Source organism: Rutidosis leptorrhynchoides, chromosome 11, assembly GCF_046630445.1.
Source record: "Rutidosis leptorrhynchoides isolate AG116_Rl617_1_P2 chromosome 11, CSIRO_AGI_Rlap_v1, whole genome shotgun sequence".
NCBI classification, from domain to species: Eukaryota; Viridiplantae; Streptophyta; class Magnoliopsida; order Asterales; family Asteraceae; genus Rutidosis; species Rutidosis leptorrhynchoides.
In genome coordinates this window covers 45,631,277-45,652,210 of record NC_092343.1, presented here as the reverse complement: position 1 = coordinate 45,652,210, position 20,934 = coordinate 45,631,277, and the positions used below count along the sequence as shown (strand labels likewise).

The 20,934-nt window shown below is 31.4% G+C and overlaps 1 protein-coding gene across 1 annotated transcript; it reads right to left on the bottom strand.

The window, feature by feature from the left end:
* Positions 1-20,285: 20,285 nt before the first annotated feature.
* LOC139874523 (uncharacterized) lies at positions 20,286-20,804 on the bottom strand. Its single transcript, XM_071861947.1, has one exon. It carries the CDS (start codon positions 20,802-20,804, stop codon positions 20,286-20,288), a length of 519 nt encoding a protein of 172 aa, XP_071718048.1.
* Between the last annotated feature and the right edge of the window lie 130 nt (positions 20,805-20,934).

Genomic DNA, 20,934 nt, shown 5'->3' with positions numbered 1-20,934 from the left:
ACAAAAGAACGACACTTGTGGAAATTAGACTATGGGCTATTAATGGGCTTTATATTTGTTTAACTAAATGATAGTTTGTTAATGTTAATATAAAGATTTACAATTGGGCGTCCCTATAAATTACCATATACACTCAATCGGACACGATGGGCGGGGTATTTATATGTACGAATAATCGTTCATTTAACCGGACACGGGAATGGATTAATAGCCACTAGAATAATTAAAACAGGGGTGAAATTACATTCAAGGGTAATTGGTGTAATTGTTAACAAAGTAGTAAAACCTTGGTTTACACGCAGTCGATAACCTGGTGTATTCATTAAACAAAGTATTAAAACCTTGTTACAATTCGAATCCCCAATTAGTTGGAATATTTAACTTCGGGTATAATAATAATTTGACGAGGACACTCGCACTTTATATTTATGACTGATGGACTGTTATGGACAAAAACCAGACGGACATATTAAATAATCCAGGACAAAGGACAATTAACCCATGGGCATAAAACTAAAATCAACACGTCAAACATCATGATTACGGAAGTTTAAATAAGCATAATTCTTTTATTTCATATTTAATTTCCTTTATTTTATATTTAATTGCACTTCTAATTATCGCACTTTTATTTATTGTTATTTAATCGCACTTTTAATTATCGTACTTTTTAATTATCGCAAGTTTATTTTATCGCACTTTTATTATTCGCAATTTCATTATCGTTATTTACTTTACGCTTTAATTTAAGTCTTGTATTTATTTTATATTTTACATTAGGTTTTAACTGCGACTAAAGTCTTAAAATTGACAAACCGGTCATTAAACGGTAAAAACCCCCTTTATAATAATAATATTACTTATATATATGTTTGTATTTTTATAAAAGTAAACTAATATAGCGTTGAGCTTTGTTTAAAGATTTCCCTGTGGAACGAACCGGACTTACTAAAAACTACACTACTGTACGATTAGGTACACTGCCTATAAGTGTTGTAGCAAGGTTTAAGTATATCCATTCTATAAATAAATAAATATCTTGTGTAAAATTGTATCGTATTTAATAGTTTTTCCTAGTAAAATATAAACTATTTCGTATACACCTCGCATAACATCAGTTATACATGCATAAAATACTAACAATTTAACACTAATTACACTAGAAATTAACAAAATTGCATTAGGTAAAAAATTGGTAATTATCACAAAAACTAGGAATTTATAGAGTTTAGGGGTGTAATTTTTACCAATTTGCTGAAGAATGAGAATCTAGGCATGATTAGAGCAAGAAAAATGACGAATTACGGTGGAAAAATGGCGAAAATTGGTGAATTTTTGGGTGAGTTTCGTGAATGTGTGTGTGTTGTGGTGAGGAAGACAGAACAGGCTGCTGTATTTATCAGGCCTGCATTTGGTCCCCATGCGATCGCATGGGTTCCAAGTGCAAACCCCGTGCGATCGCATGGGGTGCCGGCTACAGTGATTTCTGATTTTTTTTTTTTTTTAAAAGGTTGTACTTTATAAAACTTATAATTAATTAAATTTTAAAAATTTGGTTTCCTTTAGGAGCGAGGGCGTTTCGGATCGTTGTCCTAGTCTGTCCCTCGACAAAATTTTAAAATTTGTCAAATCAAAGCGCGGTTTTTAAAAGTAAAGATTTTTGGGTTTTTTTAATGTTTTTGGCATACTTTAATTCAATAAGATTAAAAATAATGATAATAAAAGTTCTAGTCCCTCCCTCGGGTAAAGCAATTTCGGTTCAAAGACCTAGTCTTCAACTTACGACGATTTTAAAAATCATATTTTTAACTTAATGAGATAAAGTAAATTTTTGTTTTTAAATTCACACAACTTAAATATAAAATTCAAAATTAATATTAAAAATTCACACCAAACTTAAAATTTGAAATGCATAAAATTAAAAATTCATATTTTAAAAATTAAAAATTCACACCAAACTTAAAATTTGAAATGCATAAAATTAAAAATTCATATTTTAAAAATTAAAAATTCACACCAAACTTATATTAATTTTTCAAATATTTACAATTTTAAATATATTGATTTTACAAAGTTTACAATATTAATTTAAGATTTATATATTAATTTTAAAAACATGGTAAAAATAAAATTAAAAATCTTTTTGGCTTTTTATCCCACTTTAATCAATCAAATATTATCAAAAATATACGCCCCTCTTTTCGGTAAAGTAATTTCGGTTCCAAGACCTAATTTAACTCATGACGAATTTTTGAAATATTTTGGGTTGATTGATTAAAGATATTTATACCTTAAGAATAAACGTTAAATTTCGCAGTGATGTAATAAATTTTTGAATGATATCAATAATTTCGGTCGCCAAACCTAATTTTATTCAATACCAATTTAATACTTTATAGCGAACAAATTAGCGTTTATTATCAAAAGGTTAAAAATAAAAAAAAAATAAAATAAAAACTGTACAAACATACCTGTGAAATAGATTTCTTAGTTATATGATCTATCCCATTCATAACATAGTCGGTTTAATTGGTTTTCCATAGCTACATAGGCGTAACCTCGAGCATTCAGTGTCTTTTCTTCTAAACATATGAACGGTCCGTCTCTGCATAAAGTAACAAATTCGGTGTTTGAATAGGTTTGATTATTTGAACATTTACCTCCATGTGACCATTTTCCGCATTTGTGACATCTTTCTAGGTGTCGTGCTCTTCTTTTCGCTGCAGATTTTGATTTTCCTTTACCAAATTGTAACTTATTATCTTCGCATCTGGATTCTTTTCTAACTCCGTCCATTCTTTCTCTGATTACTGATACTATTTCACTCGGAAGTGTGTCATTATTACGTTTAGTGATCAAAGCGTGTAGCATTAGACCATGGTTTAGTTCACAGGCAGTCTTCATTTCCTAAAATAAATAAAAATTCAGAATGGGGGAAGAAGACTAGTTCTTTAGGGTCTGCTAGGGAAAGACCATTCGGGTTCCATTTTCGAGAACTACACGAAAACAGACAATCTAACTCTAACAAAAATACATAAACCCCTTGATTCTCCCCACACTTAGTTAGCTGTGGTGTCGAAATTGTGATTAACTTCGTTGTCGACTTCCATCGGACTATCTATGTAGTGTTTAACTCTGTGACCATTGACTTTAAATTCAATCCCATTTGAATTTATTAATTCTATCGCTCCGTATGGGAAAACTCTTTTAACTATGAATGGTCCAGACCATCTTGATTTCAATTTTCCAGGAAATAGCTTGAATCGTGAATTGAAAAGAAGAACTCTGTCTCCTTCCTTAAATTCTTTTGAACTTCTGATTCTTTTATCATGCCATTTCTTCGTTCTTTCTTTATAGATTAACGAATTTTCATATGCTTCATGTCTTAATTCTTCTAATTCATTTAGTTGACTTAATCGTAGACGTCCGGCTTCATGTAAATCAAGATTACATGTCTTCAAAGCCCAAAATGCTTTGTGTTCAATTTCTACTGGAAGATGACATGCTTTTCCATAAACAAGTCTAAAAGGTGTGGTTCCAATTGGAGTTTTGTAGGCTGTTCTAAAAGCCCAGAGTGCATCCTCCAATTTAATGGACCATTCCTTCAGATTTGATCCTACGGTTTTCTCTAGAATACGTTTTAAAGCTCGGTTGGTATTTTCAACTTGTCCACTTGTTTGTGGATGATATGCGGTGGAGATTTTATGAGTTACTCCATATCTTTTAAGAACTTTCTCAAGTTGATTATTACAGAAATGAGTACCCCGATCACTTATTAAAGCTTTCGGTGTTCCAAACCTTGCAAAAAGACGTTTTAAAAAGTTGACTACAACTCGTGCATCGTTAGTTGGGAGAGCTTGTGCTTCCGCCCATTTAGATACATAATCAATGGTTACGAGTATATATAGATTATTATGAGATTTTGGAAATGGACCCATAAAGTCAATACCCCAAATGTCAAATACTTCACATACTTGGATGACATTTTGTGGCATTTCATCACGTTGACTTATTTTTCTGGCCCTTTGACATGTATCACAGGATTTGCAAAGAAGGTGTGCGTCTTTGTAAATTGTAGGCCAATAGAATCTAGCATCATAAACTTTTCTTGCTGTTAGTTGAGGCCCATAATGCCCTCCTGTTGGTCCTATGTGACAATGGTTTAATATTTTACTAGCTTCATCTCCAAATACACATCGGCGTATTATTCCATCGGGACAACTTTTAAACAGATGTGGATCTTCCCAAAAATAGTGGTTTATATCACTGAAGAATTTCTTTCGTCTTTGGTACGATAATCCTTTTTCAAGAAATCCACAAACTAAGTAGTTTGCATAGTCTGCAAACCATGGAATTTCTTTATAATCTATCTTCAATAGATATTCATCAGGAAAGTTGTCTTGTATGGCCGATTCATTTAGAACTTCTAATTCGGGATTTTCAAGACGAGAAAGATGATCAGCGACGAGATTTTCTGCTCCTCTTTTATCTCGGATTTCAATATCAAATTCTTGTAAGAGTAAGATCTAACGGATTAATCTTGGTTTAGCATCTTGTTTTGAAAATAGGTATCTAAGAGCAGAATGGTCGGTATAAACCACCATTTTTGCTAGAACGAGATATGATCGAAATTTGTCAAAAGCAAAGACAATAGCAAGGAGTTCTTTTTCAGTAGTTGTATAGTTCGTTTGTGCTCCTTGTAACGTCTTACTAGCATAATATATAGGTTGAAATCGTTTTTCAATCATTTGTCCTAAAACGGCTCCCATTGCAAAATCACTTGCATCACACATTAGTTCAAATGGTAGATTCCAATTTGGTGTTATCATGATCGGCGCATTAGTGAGTTTCTCTTTAAGAATATTAAAAGATTTGATACACTCATCTGAAAAGATGAATGGAGCATCCTTTTCTAGGAGTTTATTCATAGGAGTGGCAATTTTAGAAAAATCTTTTATGAAACGTCGGTAAAAACCGGCATGCCCTAGAAAACTCCTAACTCCTCTAACATTGGTGGGATGTGGAAGTTTAGCAATTACATCTACTTTAGCTCTATCCACTTCAATTCCTTCTTTTAAAATTTTATGTCCAAGAACGATGCCTTCTTTAACCATAAAATGGCATTTCTCCCAATTAAGTACTAGATTTGATTGTTCGCATCTAATAAGCATTCGTTCAAGATTAACTAGACATGATTCAAATGTATCACCGAAGACTGAAAAGTCATCCATGAAAACTTCCATGCATTCTTCTATCATGTCGTGAAAAATTGCCATCATGCACCTTTGAAAGGTTGCAGGGGCGTTACAAAGTCCAAATGGCATGCGTTTATAAGCAAAAGTACCATAAGGGCACGTGAATGTGGTTTTCTCTTGGTCTTCGGGTGCTATTGGAATTTGAAAATATCCGGAAAATCCATCTAGAAAACAATAGTAACTATTTCCGGCTAATCTTTCCAACATTTGATCAATGAAAGGTAAGGGAAAGTGATCTTTTCTGGTGGCGTCATTTAATTTTCTATAATCAATACATACACGCCATCCTGTTACAGTCCTAGTAGGAATAAGCTCATTTTTCTCATTTGTAATGACAGTCATGCCACCCTTCTTAGGTACGCATTGAACTGGGCTTACCCATGGACTATCAGAGATTGGATAAATTAGACCTGCATCTAGCAGTTTAATAATCTCTTTCTTAACTACATCTTGCATATTAGGATTTAGTCTTCGTTGGCGTTGCACATACGTTTTATGACCTTCTTCCATAAGGATTTTATGTGTGCAATACGAAGGACTTATTCCTTTAATATCATAAATCTTCCATGCAATGGCTGGTTTATGAGCTTTCAACACAGAAATGAGTTGTGATTTCTCATTTTCAGTAAGAGAAGACGATATTATTACAGGTAATTCAGATTCACCATGTAAATAAGCGTATTCCAAATGGTTTGGAAGTGGCTTTAACTCTAATTTCGGAGGTTCTTCTATCGATGATTTGTATCGATATCTGTCTTCTTCTTTTAGCATTTGAATTTCTTCTGTTATTGGTTCATATCCATTAGCTATAAGTGTAGCTAACATTTCAACTTCATCAATTGGTTCATTACCTTCTCCTAAAGAACATTCTCCTGTTCCTTGTAATTCTGGAAATTCTTCTAATAATTCTGCATGTGCATCTATAGTTTGAATATAATAACATGTATCATCTGCAGATTGTGGTTGTTGCATTGCTCTATCAACTGAAAAGGTAACACTCTCATCCTCTATACTTAGGGTCAGTTTCTTACCGAACACGTCTATCATTGCTTTAGCCGTGTTTAAGAATGGTCTTCCTAATATGAGAGGAACTTGAGAATCTTCTTCCATATCCAGAACAACAAAATCTACTGGAAATACTAGAGTACCAACTTTAACTAGCATGTTCTCCATTATCCCTCTAGGATATTTTATTAATCTATCGGCTAGTTGTATGCTTATTCTGGTTGGTTTCAATTCTCCAAGGTCTAGTTTAGCGTATAGTGAATACGGCATTAGATTTATACTAGCACCTAAGTCTGTCAATGCTTCTATTGAACTAAGACTATCCAGAAAACATGGAATTGTGAAACTTCCTGGATCGGATAGTTTTTCTGGTATCTTATTCAACAGTACTGCTGAACAATTAGCATTCATAGTAACAGCCGAGAGTTCTTCCATTTTCTTTCTATTTGAGATTAGATCTTTCAAGAATTTAGCATATCTAGGCATTCCTGAAATCACATCAATAAAAGGAAGATTTACATTTATCTGTTTAAACATATCCAAGAATTTAGATTGCTCGGCTTCAAGTTTCTCTTTCTTCATTTTACTCGGGTAAGGAAGTGGTGGTTGGTATGGTTAAACATAAGGTTTAGCCTTAACTGTGTTATCTTCATTAACCTTTTCAACTACCGGTTCTGTTTCCTTATCTTGTTCAGGTTATGGTTCTTGTGGAGTAGGAATAGCTTCATTAGAAGTTACAGGTATTTCAGGTGGTTTAAGTGTTGTACCACTTCTTGTGGTAATAGCTTTAGCTGTTTCATTTCGGGGGTTAGCATTTGTATCACTAGGTAGACTTCCCGGTTTTCTTTCACCTATTAACCTTGCTAGGTTACTTACTTCTTGTTCCAGATTTTGAATAGAAGCTTGTTGATTTCTAAATGCTTGAGCATTTTGTTCATTAGTTTGTTTCTGAGATGTGAAAAACTGCGTTTGAGTTTCAACTAGCTTCGACATCATATCTTCTAAATTCGGCTTTTTATCATCGGTTTGTTGTGGTGGTTTGTTTTGAAAATTAGGTCTTTGCTGATTGTAAGTATTATTGGATACTTGTTGATTGCTAGGACCTTGTTGGTTGTTGTATGGAATATTTCGGTTATAATTCTGGTTTTGATTGTAAATCGGTCTTGGTGGTTGATAATTATTCTGATAATTATTTCCAGGCCTTTGGTTTATGTATGAAATATTCTCTCTTTGTTCCATTGTTAATTCAATACTGAGACAATCTTTTGTCAAATGTGGTCCTCCACACTGCTCACAACTAATTCGTATTGAGTGTATATCCTTAGTCATCTTTTTCATTCGTCTCTCGACAGCATCTATCTTTGCGGAAATGGAATCTAAGTCATGGCTAGAATCGGCTCTAGCTGCTTTAGATGATCTAACGATATCTTTTTCTTGGTGCCACTCATGTGAGTGGGAAGCAGTGTTATCAATAATTTTGTAAGCATCAGTTTCGGTTTTCTTCATAATAGAACCACCAGCTGCTATATCTATGTCTTTTCTTGTAGTGATGTCGCATCCTTGGTAGAATATTTGTACTATTTGACAGGTGTCTAAACCATGTTGCGGACATCCTCTTAATAACTTTCCATATCTAGTCCACGCCTCATATAGAGTTTCATTTGGTTTCTGTGTGAACGTAACAATTTCTGCTTGAAGTCTTACGGCTTTAGATGCAGGAAAGAATTGTTTAAGAAATTTTTCAACTAAAACATCCCATCGATCGCCCCTTCAGGTAACGATTCCAACCAATCTTTAGCTTCTCCCTTTAAAGTCCAGGGAAATAACATGAGATATATCTGTTCATCCTCCACTTCTCGGATTTTAAATAGTGTGCAGATCCTATTAAAGGTACGTAGATGTTCATTTGGATCTTCCTTCGGCGCACCACTAAATTGGCATTGATTAGTCACCATGTGTATAATTTGTCCTTTGATTTCATAATCTGGCGCATTAATGTCTGGATGAGTAATTGCGTGACCTTGGCCAGTGCGTTTAGCTCTCATTCGGTCTTCCATACTTAAAGGTTCCAGATTCTCCATAATTGAATTTGTTAAATCGGAATCACTAGAGGATTCTGATTTAATGGTTCGTTCCTCAACAATCTCTGTTTGAATGATTGGTGGTTTCGGAGGAAAGTTTAGTGGTTCAGGATCTACGAACCGTTCCTGAATATTCTCCGGATTCTCAATTGTGAGGTCGGGTTCAAAAAATGGATTATCGGAAATTTGAACTGAAGTACTTGGTCGACCGGATGATGATTCTAAAGAAAAATCAACGGCAGTAATATTTGCTAAATGTCTTGATCTAGTTACAGGTGGTGAACGTACAAAAGGTGGTGAACGTCTTACTCGGTGCATTCACTGAATATCCTATTAGTTTTTAAAAGGAAAGAAAAATTATAATAAGTTATCCAATCAATAGACTTTTCTGATTTTGCCCACGTTTCGAATAGCCAAAAGATGCAGCAGAGGGGCAGGATTCGTTTGGTCTCAATATAATTGAGGACTGTTTGGCTCCAATAACCCGGTCCACGTACAAATCCAACTATTACTACGAACCAGAAAATTTTGATGTCTATCAATTTAACCACTTAAAATAAATTTTCGTAATTTTAAGAAATTTAGATAAGAAGTAGAATAAAAATCTATGTCCTAAAACTAGAATAGCGAGAAATAAGAAAGAAAAAGAGCGTGTCGAAAAAGGTCGAAAAAGAAAAATGGTTGAAAAATAAAAGGTGACGGAAAAATAAAAGAAACTTATAAAACTTAAAACACTTGACTAACCTAACCTTATTACTACAACTAACTTAAAATTATAATCGCAAATTGAGATTACTAATTGGAATGATAATTGATACATAGGAAAAAGTCGTCTAAAAATATTAAAGCTTACAGGAAAAACTAAATCCCAAATGGAAATAACTTAAAAAGGTACTAAAATCTAAAAACTGCGTCGCAAAATTCTAAAGCACTTAAATCTTAGTCTAAAGAAAAAGCACTTAAGGAATTCTACGGCAAAGCCTAAAATTCTAGAAGTAAAAATAACTATGGCAAAGACTATGAATTAAAACTAAATATGAGCGAAAAATACAAAAGTTACGCTAAAACGATTAAAAATGGAAAAAATATAAAAATATATAAAAAGTTGTAAAAAGTACAATTTTTATAAAAATATTATTTTTATATTATTTATTTATTAAAACTATTAATTTTACAATTTAAATAAACTAATTAAACTAAAAATACAAATTAATAATAAAAACTAAATTAATATATATTATATATAACCCTAATTAGGGTTTAAATATAATAATAATAATTATTATCCGTAATTAATGCAGGCTGCAGTCTGGCGTGTCAGATGGGCTCATGCGATCGCATGAGTCCTCAGTTTCCCAGCCATGCGATCGCATGGGCTAGGGTTTCGGGCCACAGAGTGGGCTACTACAGTACAGGTCGAATTAATAATTTTTTTTTTTTCTGTTTTTGCTGTAAAATATAAAATATATTTATTAATTAAATAAAACTTATATTTTTACAAAATAAAAAAAAATAGAAATAAAGAAACTTTATAAAACTTAAATATTTACCAAACTGTAAAAAAAATATTTATATTTTTGTTTTTCTTTTTTATATTTTCGAATATTTAAAACGTATTTTTATAAAAACGAATTTTAATAAAAGTAAACTAAAATTTTTTATTTTTTTTTATATTAGCGTTGCGCTTCCGGCGTTTAAGAGATCCCCGGCAGCGGCGCCAAAAATAACTTGATGTTTCGCGAGGTGTATATATAATACTATTATATTTTAGCAGGAAATACTGTTAAATACGATACAATTTTACACAAGATATTTATTTATTTAGAGAATGGATATACTTAAACCTTGCTACAACACTTATAGGCAGTGTACCTAATCGTACAGTAGTGTAGTTTTTAGTAAGTCCGGTTCGTTCCACAGGGAAAATCTTTAAACAAAGCTTAACGCTATATTAGTTTACTTTTATAAAAATACAAATATATATACAAATAATATTATTATTATAAAGGGGGGTTTTTACCGTTTAATGACCGGTTTGTCGATTTTAAAACTTTAGTCACAGTTAAAACCAAATGTAAAATATTAAAAATAAATACAAGACTTAAATTAAAGCGTAAAGTAAATAACGATAATGAAATTGCGAATAATAAAAGTGCGATAAAATAAACTTGCGATAATTAAAAAGTACGATAATTAAAAGTGCAATTAAATACAATAACGATAAATAAAAATGCGATAATTAGAAGTGCAATTAAATATAAAATAAAGGAAATTAAATATGAAATAAAAGAATTATGCTTATTTAAACTTCCGTAATCATGATGTTTGACGTGTTGATTTTAGTTTTATGCCCATGGGTTAATTGTCCTTTGTCCTGGATTATTTAATACGTCCGTCTGGTTTTTGTCCATAACAGTCCATCAGTCATAAATATAAAGTGCGAGTGTCCTCGTCAAATTATCCTTATACCCGAAGTTAAATATTTCAACTAATTGGGGACTTAAACTGTAACAAGATTTTAATACTTTGTTTAATAATTACACCAGGATGTCGACTGAGTGTAACCCAAGGTTTTAATATTTTGTTATCAATTATACCAAGTGTCCTTGTACATAATTTCACCCCTGTTTTAATTATTCTAGTGGCTATTAATCCATTCCCGTGTCCGGTTAAATGAACGATTATTCGTACATATAAATACCCCGCCCATCGTGTCCAATCGAGTGTATATGGTAATTTATAGGGACGCCCAATTGTAAATCTTTATATTAACATTAACAAACTATCATTTAGTTAAACAAATATAAAGCCCATTAATAGCCCATAGTCTAATTTCCACAAGTGTCGTTCTTTTGTCCAAACCCCAATTATGGTACAAAGCCCAATTACCCAATTTTAGTAATTAGCCCAACATCATGATTACTTCGGATTAAATAAGCATAATAATAACTTAGCTACGAGACATTAAATTAAAAAGGTTGAACATAACTTACAATCATTAAAAATAGCGTAGCGTTACACGGACAGAATTTCGACTTACACCCTTACAACATTCGCTAACATACCCTTATTATTAGAATTATAATTAAAATTAAAATTAAAATATAAATATTACGTATGAATGGAGAAGAGAAAGATAGATGGATTTTGTGGTGCCACCAAAGCTCGATTTTTATAGGCATGTGGGCTGGAACTGGGGCTCATGCGATCGCATGGATTTATGCCTTCCAGGCCATGCGATCGCATGGCCAGCTGGGGAGGCTCATATTTGGTTGTTTTCTTCTGCCGACGGTTTTATAAATAAATATAATATATTAAATAATTATAAGAATTATTTAAATATTATATTATATTTATGTGCATAGTTGACTTGTAATTTTTAGTCCGTTGCGTCGAGCGTTGAGAGTTGACTCTGGTCCCGGTTCCGGATTTTCGAACGTCCTTGCGTACAATTTAATATCTTGTACTTTGCGTTTTGAATCTTGTACTCTTGTAATTTCGAGACGTTTCTTATCAATAATTGGAACCTCTTGGATTGTATTTTGTACTTTTGAGCTTTTTGGTCGTTTGCGTCTTCAATTCATCGAATCTGTCTTTTGTCTTCACCTTTTATTATTTAAACGAATATCACTTGTAAATAGAACAATTGCAACTAAAAGCTTGTCTTTCTTGAGGAATAATGCTATGAAATATATGTTCGTTTTTAGCATTATCAAAACTAAAAGGTAAAAATATTATATTAATAAATATTATTGTAGATATTTTTTTAAATGGTAAAAATGATTGATTTATTAACGATTTCATGATTAAAAATATGATCTTTTGAAAACGAATGTTAACTAATGAATGTGGTCTATATAATCATAATTTTTGTCATAATAACATAATAATAAAATTAACTTATAATTGTTTTAATCTATTTATTTTTCTAATATATATATATATATATATATATATATATATATATATATATATATATATATATATATATATATATATATATAAGTTTCAATCCTTTCACTTTCTGTATATTAAATAGATAGGTTTTAACCCTTTTAATTAGCTTATAAATAAATATGTCTCAATCACTCATTTTTTCGATATTAAATAGCTAATTAAGTTGATACAATGTTGCCTATAAATAAGATTTTCCATTTACGCTTTACCCATTTTTCATTTCAACATTACTCATACTTCAAAAATTATATAATAAATAGTTTTACAGATACTCCTATTTCATCTCCATCGCCGTCATCATTTTAATAAGATGATTTGTCTTTACTCGAATATAATATCCATCCATCACCTTAACGTTAAATCTATGTTATGATAACACTTTATTTAAGTGTTATGTTATTGGTGTTCATCGTATCGTTTCCTTCTAATGTAAGTTTTATCTTCGTAGATTGTTACTTAAAGTTCATATATAGTAGTATTTTTAACTTGTGTTCAATTTTTAAATTGTATATGAGCATGCTTAATTTTGTGTCTCTTTTACGTTGTTATAGACATTCCATTATATTGTTGTTATTAGTATTTATGTATTATGTATTATGTTTTATTTATAAAATATTATGAGTGAAAGAAAATGAATAGATGTTAAACAATATCTTATATTACTATCAAATTAGGTTTTTAAAAACATCTTTTCATTTCAATCAATTCGTCTCAACAATCGAACACAATCAAAATATAGAGTCTTAAAAACTAACATGAATACGCAAACTTTAATATGCAACCTAAGGATTTAACATATTTATTGTTTAATAAGTGAGAACATGAATATCAAAATATTGAAGTGTGGGACAATACGTGCACGGAACGAGCCTAATACAAAGTCTAATAATTTAGTATGGAGTAAGAGTTTTGAATATGGTTAGTAGTAGTTTGGTGACATGGAGAGTCTTGGCCTCTTCATTAATATCCCCAACCTCATGACGATACTACAAAACCTTCTTATGTAATCTCAAATCTCATCTATATCTTATATCAGTTCGCATGAATAACATAATATTGTAATGTGTAACAAGACTTGCAATACATGGTACATACAACAAACGTATTCCACTACGTGCAACGCACGGGCATTGCGCACTAGTTCAGTCAATAATGCAGTACACTACTCGACTTAGCAATAACATTGATTAAATCTATATCTATTTAGTTTTTGTTTATTCATATGCGTTCATTTCATCCATTCATGTTCATATCCAAATGGATAAAACATGTTAATAATATTCACTAGATATTCTATAAAATATTACCACCTCCGTCCAAAATTTATTGTTTTGTGTTAACTTTAGAGTTTTTCTATTCACAACTTTGACTTTAACTTACTTTTTATGTTGTTATATATTCATTCCGTCTCAAAATAATTGTACTGGTTTGACTTTTTAAGTCTTTTTCCTTCAACTTTGACTTTAAATATATTTCTATGTGTTATATAATATCGAATGAAAGTTATACCAAATGAAATCAATCTATTCATATAAATTTCATCACATATTCTATAGCAAAAACCAACAAGTATTTAAAGTCAAAACTTAATAAATTTGAAAAGTCTAACAGGACAGTTATTTTGAGATGGAGGGAGTAATACTTGATAACGTTATATCATTAAAAATATATTCAAAAACTAATCCATTGACATAAATTTAATCAAAAAATATATAATACAAAAATATTTAAAGTCGAAGTTAGAAGAAAAAGACATCCAAAGTTAAAATATGATAATAAATTTGGGATGGAGGGTGTAATATAACGACGATTTTGAAAATTAAATATATTTTTTTGAAAGGCAATATTATTAATCCACAAAGGATTTACAAGGCTAAGGGCATGCAACAAAACAAGCAGTAGCTCCTCAGAATCACGAAATGACTATAATCACAATACACAAAAATATACTAAACATTAGGACGTAAGGTAGTAACCTATCTAGATTAGCACAGTATGCAATAACAAATTCATGTGGAGAATGAAGCCGCCAATGCCAATCCAAGGTTTTTGACTAGCACCTTTTCGCGATCCAATCATAGCTTGTAACTTTTATCTCGTTTAGGGCGACCGGAGTATTCCAACATTTGTTCTTGAAAACCTTTTGATTACGGTTTTTCCAAATAAGATATCCGCACACCCATTTAACCGCTTGACAAATCTTCGCAAACAATTCCGTCATAGTACCTAAAGAGCCCTCCCCAAATATCTCGGCAACACTAAGACTTGATGAAACATTTAAATCCTACCATTCGAAAACTTTGGACCAAATGTTACACGCTTGCTTAGAAAAGAGAAGTGTATGATCCACCAACTCGATATCATCGTCACAAATAGGGCATCAAATGGAGTTGAGGTCGATACTCCATTTATCAAGCTCGGGCAAAACGGCTAATCTGTTCTTTTTAGCTCTCCATATGATAACTTCAACCTTCTTCGGAACTAAATTATTCTTCAAAGTTTCAATACTGTTGGAACCCGCAACGAGGATCTTTGAGTTTATAGCTTCGGACATGACATTGGTTTCGTACATGCCTCTGCTACTTAAAGACCATCGCCACGAATCACAACGTTCGGGAGAGATTTGAACTGCTTTTATTACCTCGCACAGCTCCACCAATTCATCATAGGACCTGCCAGTTGGGGACCTAAACCAGCACCACGAACTTGCACACATTGACCCGTACACATTGACCCGTTTCAGCCCAATCTATCACTGACTCAGACCTGTGGAATGGACTCTAAGTGAAATAATCTGCAAAATCTGTTTTTAATGGCCCCCGAGGCAGCCAACAATCGAACCAAAATAATGTTTTAAATATACATTAAAACAAATGTAAATGTATTATATTAATATTTTTTATTTATTACACATGTTTTGATTGTAATTTGTCGCAGAGTGTGACTTTAGTTGACCAAAAAAAGTTACAATATAAGTAAATATATGTTTACATCAATTTAAATGTGTAACGTTTAATATTAATAGTATTAATTTAATAACTATAACTTTATAACCCATATTTTCGCTAATAACTTTAAAATTTATAGGTTTATATATGTACATGTATATCAATATGTAGATGTATATGCATATATTTTAGTACGTATATATGTATGTATAAATGTATTTCGGGTGATAATGGATATATATAGAGATGATAAATTGTCATCCATATCCGATTTACAAAATATTTAGATCATCTACATCCATATCCATATCGATATCTATATCTATACCAATTATTCGTCTATTTAGATAATCCATATCCACTATAAATGAATCGCATCGGTGGATATTCATGAATGGAACATTCATTGCCATCCATAGTTGCAACAACCAATGGTTTCAATCCAAGCCTGATATCTTTGTGTGATTTGATCCAGTCAAAACTCTTGATTTGGACTTCATTTGGCATAATCGGAGTGGTCTAATTTTTTGTTCTCGGAAACTTTTACATTTATGTTCTTCCATATCACGTATACGTATCCACAAACCCACTCAATTGCTTGCCATAATTGATATCCTTTACTCAACTTTACAACTGTTTTTACCACACACAAAAAACGTTCAAACTAAGGTTACTAACAATACATAAACCGCACCATTTGTGTACCTTCTCCCATAATTCCATAGTTTTTTCTTTTTTTTTTTTTTTTTTTGCAAAACAAGAGAAGATGCTCAACAGTTTTGACCTCATCATAAAAAAAAAAACCTGACAACGAGTTAAGATCTATACCACACTTGTATAACTCGAACCGCATTGGTAGCCTCTTCTTAGAGCTGGAGACGCACGCCAACTTGACATACTCATGCTGATTTTGCCGAACTAACATCTTTGTTGAACTTTCTCGTGTCTCAACAATAACGAAGATAAATGGATATTGGCATTGGACTCGAAAGGGTTATTGTAAAAACAGCATGAGGTTACCATGTTTATATTCCCCGATTAATGTCCCTTTATAATAGACATTTAAGTAGTACCAGAACTATAACACTATCTATACGGAGTACTTCCATTAGCTTTTCATAAAGCGTGTTTAATTTGATTTTTAGAACAGTGTTGTTTTTAGAAAAAAAAGAAATTTATAAAAAATTCTAGATAAGTTATAAGAGTTTTTCTAAACATAACTTAAGGACTATGCTTAAGAAAAGATTGCGTGCATGAATACTAGTACAAAAAGTGTAGAGAAATAGTTATTAACAAGTTAGGGGTAGTTTTTAACTATTTACAACGATGTGATGCATGTCTTAACGGCTTAAGTGTAGCCCATAGAGCTATTCTTAGAAAAACTCAAGAAGTTATAAATAAGATAGACTAGAAACAAAATACAACAAACAAACACGAGGCCATGAAGAAAGTGTTTTTTTTTTATAGATAAATACTTTAATTAAAGAAACTTAAACACTGAATTTAATTTTAATTATGATTATTATTATTATTATCAACAAAATAATAGAAAAATATCATACGGTATATGTATATACATTTTTAATTTAACGTGTGGCGTGATTATCGCTCTAAATCAACTGAACTTGCACAGCCTATGGAATTTGATGCAATGCGATAAAATATCACTATTGTATTTGACTAATAAAGTTAACAAAACTTAAATAATTAATGCTGTTAGCTTATAACTTTACAAAATAGTTTAAATAAATAATAATAATAATACCTTTTGAAAAATATCATACAAGTGACAAGTGATTATGATAATATTAACACAGTAGTTAATACGGAGCATAATAGTATGAACCCTATAATATAAAATGAATAAGATATCTTGTGTTTATGTTTATTTTCAAAGGCAAACAAAGGGGGAACGTTCAAACAAAAATCACAAAAAGCCGAGAACTGCGAGAATTTTTAATATCATTGTTTTTATGCACTTAAATGCAACAAATTACATGCACATGTTAATTAATGCTTATATAATTAAAAAAAACATATGTACATTACCATAAATTACATGTTACACTATTAATTATATGAAATGTTCACATTATCACAAAAAAATATGCACATGTGAACGAGAAACTATATATTTGATTATATACGTAAAATATAATTTTTTTACTACTTTATGTTCAATTTACTCTCCATCAATATTATGGTTAATTCAATCTACTCACATGTAAAAATCTTTGTAAATTAAAAGTTCACGCAATTCTCGCTTTTTTGTAGTTCTCGTTTGAACATATATATATATATATATATATATATATATATATATATATATATATATATATATATATATATATATATATATATATATATATATATATATATATATTCGGGCAATTTCTAATAATGTGGCCCGGTTTTCCACATTGACGCATATATTGCGGGGAACTCAAATGCTATTTTACGCAACGGGTTAAGAAATTATTTTGACTCAATATATCCGAATATTGGACTTCGTGATTTAGAAAAAGCGGCTAACATGCAACATAAAGAAGCATGTTAGAAATTGCCCGAACCAGGAGAACACGAATGGACAAGGCCGCGGAAGAGTTTTCAATATTAATGCGGCAGAGGCACAGGAAGACCCGGAGCTTGTTACGGGTTATATATATATATATATATATATATATATATATATATATATATATATATATATATATATATATATATATATATATATATACTCACACACACACACACACACACACACCCACACACACACACCCCAACAAGAAGCTAGAAAAATAACGCGAGCACCAAAAAACATAACCTACAAAACAGACACGACAAACTCAAAATCACGATTTATAAAATGACGTTGCAATTTAAAGAACGATACACGTGACACGAACACGAAACACGAAAGAGACACGAAAAAAATACATTACTCCCGAACATGCACCAAGACCCAAACAAAAACTTCTACGAGTACGAGTCTGAATCCTAATCCGAAGATGAATATTCATCATCATTTTCATCCTCGCTCTCCTTCAATTTCTTCATTAATTAAATTAACGAGATAAGCCCGTTCATACCATCTTCGTTCATCCCGAATTCTTCTACATGTTTATGCTATTCGGTAAACGTGAGTATTTTTATCTAGATGCACATGACTTAACTGAGTTACCGAACGTTTTCAACCAGATCACTTAATTGCCACTAAAAATGTGTCTCTACCAAGGTTTGAAGAATATATTTGATGGTTGATACTGAAAATAAATTAAATATAATATAATAACATAAATAATTAAAAGTAAATTTAAGAAAATTAGATTAATTTAAGAGTATATACGTAGGGAATGGTCTTTTTTTCCGTTTAAGAACATGTGAAGAATATACACTTTACAGCCTCACTTTTATTTCAAATTTACAACTATTATTATTATTATTATTATTATTATTATTATTATTATTATTATTACTACTACTACAACTATTATTATTATTATTATTATTATATTATTATATATTATATATAGTTATTATTATTATTATTATTATTATTATTATTATTATTATTAAATTAATAAATTAATTATCATACATAAAAATTCTCTTTTAAGTTAATTAATGTTCACGCTAAGCGACTAAAATGCTCACATATGCATGTGAGGTTGCTCACATAGTCACATGTTCGGTTATTCTTTCCTAACCCCAATTTAAGAGAATATAGTAGTAATATTGCTGGGTTGATATATCAATAGTCACCTATTGAAGTTTCCTTTGTTATGAAAGTTTTAGTTTTTTCGCTGAAAAAAAAAAGTGCGAGCTCAGTTAGATTTTGTTATAGTTGTTATGAGCTCGATTTACTTTGCTTGTACGTTCTATTGGAGCTTCAATTTTTGTTGAAGTTTCCTTTGTTATGAAAATTTTAGTTTTTCGCTAAAAATAAAAAATAAAAAAATCAATAGTCACCTAAATAGTTAGTGTATTGAAACGTCACGAGTTTCAGATGTCACAGACGTTTGAGCCTCATTCGAAAGGACTTTACTACACGCGATGCTCGTATGGATTCGTCGTGAAAGTTTCATCTTGATGAGCAGTAAGAGTTATATAGTTCATCTAGAGAAATGATGAGTGTGTGGGTTACGCCTGTTAGGAAAGTTAGCGAGCTCTAACAAGATCTTGATAACCTAGTTATCACTAACAAACAGGTAATGAACAAGAACACACAAAGATAATGAACAAATAAGTGCAAGAAACTAAAGTAACACATGAATTTAACATGGTTATATTCAATCGTTTAATCTAAATGATTATTTTATTTCACAGCTAAACAGAGAGAGTTTTATTGATTATTTTCATAGGTACACACATATACAATGAGATATGAGTTACAATTTATAGGGGGAAAATGAAATCGTTTTCAAAACTGAAAAACTTGCTGGCTACGACAGAACTTCGCGACCGCGACCTAAATTTCGCGATCACGAGCCCACCGTAAAACCAAACCGTAATTTTATGACCCCAATGATGCTGTTTAGAAAATCCGGATTATCCATTTTCACGATCGATTTTCAGGTCTAGTTTTTTTTTTTTTTTTTTTTCGTTTTCTCGCTTCGTTTAACATCTTAAACCCCAACAACGTCATCGTGTTCGGACTCTCGTCAGTGACTCCTAACCGACGTTAAAAAATAATAATGTTATTGATTAGAAAATTTTCTTTTTATTCTGTTTATCACACTCTATATTACTTAGCAGGATTGAATCTTGATATATATCCGAAAATATATGAATTGAGTAAGTATTTGGAATATACTGTATTTTTTTTTCAAGCGTTGATAATTTCCAAATATATTTAAATGAATTTCAATTCATCATTTTATTTAGAATAAATGTGCTTTTTTAGGATAGTGATATCTACACTAACAAAATTCATGCAAATACTACTAGATGATTTTCGAATGGTTGTACTATATAAAATGGTTGTACTTTTTTTTTAGAACGACATTTTAATAAAAAAAACTAGCAAGACGCTAGAAAGATTACAAAGAGTTCAAAGGGAATTGAAGCCAAACATTCCAATCAATCTTAGCTACCTTAGCTCTAGAAAATAACCAATCAAAAGAAGAAACCACAATATGATCTAAAATGTGACTTTTCTTGAACAATCCGGAGTTGAAGACAACATCGTTTCTAAACCTCCAAATCGACCAAAGAGCTGCTAAACAAATGCAATGAAGAATAAGAGAGGATTTCGGGTTTGGCGAGGCCGAGGCTAGCCAATTCCTAAGCTCCAAACCATTATACCATCTAGGCATCAAAATACCCGTCCACGAAGTAATAAAGTTCCAAACTTGAACCGCCGTCGGACAAGTAAAGAAAATATGAGCCGAGTCCTCCAAAACATACCCACAATCGGAGCAAGAAAAATTTGTGCAGTTAACGTTGCGATCTTTAAGATTCTTTTTGTCTGGGAGACGGTTAAGTAACAAACGCCAATAGAAAATGAGGACTTTAGACGGAATCACCTTATTCCAATAGGTGCATCGAGAAACATCCATCGATGTATCCAAGAAATGACGCAAGGAGCTAACAGAAAAGGTGAGATCAGATGTAAGGGACCAGCACCACTTATCAATCTCCTCCGAGCAAGAAACCTGAGATAATAAGTTAATAAAAGAAGAAAATTGA

Excerpts from the sequence above, each read along its gene's own strand:
- LOC139874523 (XM_071861947.1), bottom strand. The coding sequence starts at position 20,804 with ATGGATGTTTCTCGATGCACCTATTGGAATAAGGTGATTCCGTCTAAA.